General features: G+C 40.0%; 1 protein-coding gene across 1 annotated transcript; it reads right to left on the reverse strand.

Moving 5' to 3' along the window:
• Positions 1-346: 346 nt before the first annotated feature.
• Positions 347-1,098, reverse strand: LOC115256522 (probable ATP-dependent RNA helicase CG8611). Its single transcript, XM_062844735.1, has 2 exons — positions 811-1,098; positions 347-738 (listed from the first exon to the last, which is right to left on the reverse strand). The coding sequence occupies exons 1-2, from the start codon at positions 1,080-1,082 to the stop codon at positions 549-551; spliced, it is 462 nt and encodes a 153-aa protein (XP_062700719.1). The 5' UTR covers positions 1,083-1,098; the 3' UTR covers positions 347-548.
• Between the last annotated feature and the right edge of the window lie 1,036 nt (positions 1,099-2,134).

Here is a 2,134-nt window from a genome sequence, read left to right on the forward strand (position 1 = left end):
AGCATCCAATTCCCTCTCCTCCCCTCTCCTCACCAACCCTCCAAAAGGCCAATTGTTTTGCGGTTTTTGCGTAAGCGATTTACCGCTTTTCCAATTTGGTACCACTCATTGGATCATGATGATGATGAAGATGATGAGTCCGCCGCCGCCGCCCGATTCCGAACCGCACTCACTTTTACCACCATTATTATTAGTTTGTTTGGCTCTGCTGACTGGCTGGCTTTGACCCACAATACTTATCCGCCTCATCATTGTTCGTTTCTTTCGGTTTCGGTTGCATCCCGCCGCCGCCGCCAGTGTGGAAGTCGGCGCCGGCGCCACCCCAGCCAATAATAGGTAATAACCATTTTTAGCGTTGGTTTTCCTTAATTTATTTCTGTAATGCGAATTATATTGCCTACACTCGGATCAATCGACTCTGATTGTTATAAAAACAAATATGATGTACATACTCTCTTCCACTTTTGCTTAATCTCCTGCGCTGAAAGTAGGTAGGTACATATACCTAGATATTTACAAACCTTGCGCGCGGCAGCGGCAGCAGAGGATCAGTTCTTTCGGGGCTTTTTCCGAGCCGGTGCCAAACCACTGGCAAATTCGGACGTGTTGATCATGCGCGAGCTTTGTGCGTAGCTGGCAAGGTCTTTGTGCTTCCGGTTGGCAGCGCCAGCACCCGATGAGCCGCCCCCCTTGGTAGCGGTAAACGATCGCTTCCGAGGATTGCCGGCGAACGGTTTGCTGTGAAGTAGACGAGGGATGGTTTCATTATACCTGAAATGACCAAAAGTCAATTTAGAACAATGCACTTACCCTCCTCGACCGCGTCCACCTCCACCACCTCGTCCCCTCTGAGCACCGAACTTCCTAGGACGACCTTCACCACGTCCTCCATCATTTCCCTCCTGCTCTCCGCCATCCTTGGGTCCGGTGTGCTGCCGCATGAACTGCTTCGGTGGATCCCGTAGACCCAAACATTTGGCGTAATGGCCCATATTGACCGCTTTGATGGAGAAAATCCGCCGCAGTTCCTTCGGGAAGTTGGAGTAGTATCGCACCCAGGAAACGAACGCTATAGCAGACATGTATGAAAGGAAACGGAAGAGAATAAGAATTATGAGATGACAAGATTGATGTAATCATCGAACGGTCAAGCTGTCCTGGCCTTACGACTGCTGAGCGATTCCAAGCAACAGCATCAAAATTAAGGAAATTTTGTAATTCATGATTTTCTATTGAACTGAAACTTTGCACAGTTTTTCAGTTCCATCTAAATCGCCATTTTTCGATATCAAATTTTTATTTAGAGCCACGACTAACTTTTCAAAAGGGTGTATGTGAAAATGGTTCAAAAATATTCAAAAATATGCACAGCAAAAACGGATTGTTCGATTGTTATGAATTTTTCAGCAAAGTTAGATAACTAAATGGTGATTTCTAAGAAAATATACACTGTGAAAAAAAATCTTTTTTATCATTGAAAAATATCATTTTTGTCACAAAAACTCAAATATCTCAAAACCCTATCTTTTTACCAACTTGAATTTTTTAGGGAAAACGGTCCATTGTATTAGCAATCTACCATAGAAATTCGGTGATGGTAAACTCATAAACAAAAAAGTTATAACATTTCAAAAATTTCACAATTTCTACATTTAGTAAAAAAAAAATTTCTGTGTAAATTATTTCGGCCGGGAATCGCGATTTGATGCTGATTTTATTGTTCAGCAAAGTTAGATAACTAAATGGTGATTCCTAAGAAAATACACACTGTGAAAAAAATCTTTTTTATCATTGAGAAATATCATTTTTGTCACAAAAACTCAAATATCTCAAAACCCTATCTTTTTACCAACTTGAATTTTTTAGGGAAAACGGTCCATTGTATTAGCAATCTACCATAGAAATTTGGTGACGGTAAACTCATAAACAAAAAAGTTATAACATTTCAAAAAATTCACAATTTTTACATTTAGTAAAAAAAAAAACTTTTCTGTGTAAATTATTTCGACCGGGAATCGCGATTTGATGCTGATTTTATTGTTCAGCAAAGTTAGATAACTAAATGGTGATTCCTAAGAAAATATACACTGTGAAAAAAATCTTTTTAACATAAAAAATATCATTTTTGTCACAA

Source organism: Aedes albopictus, chromosome 1 (genome assembly GCF_035046485.1).
Source record: "Aedes albopictus strain Foshan chromosome 1, AalbF5, whole genome shotgun sequence".
In the NCBI taxonomy this organism is placed as follows: Eukaryota; Metazoa; Arthropoda; class Insecta; order Diptera; family Culicidae; genus Aedes; species Aedes albopictus.

What these genes read in the sequence shown, in the direction of transcription:
- LOC115256522 (XM_062844735.1), bottom strand. Translation starts at nt 1,082, where the DNA reads ATGTCTGCTATAGCGTTCGTTTCCTGGGTGCGATACTACTCCAACTTC. An exon ending in GGTGGACGCGGTCGAGGAGG is followed by an intron (nt 739 to 810) that starts GTAAGTGCATTG and finishes TCTACTTCACAG; the next exon opens with CAAACCGTTCGCCGGCAATC.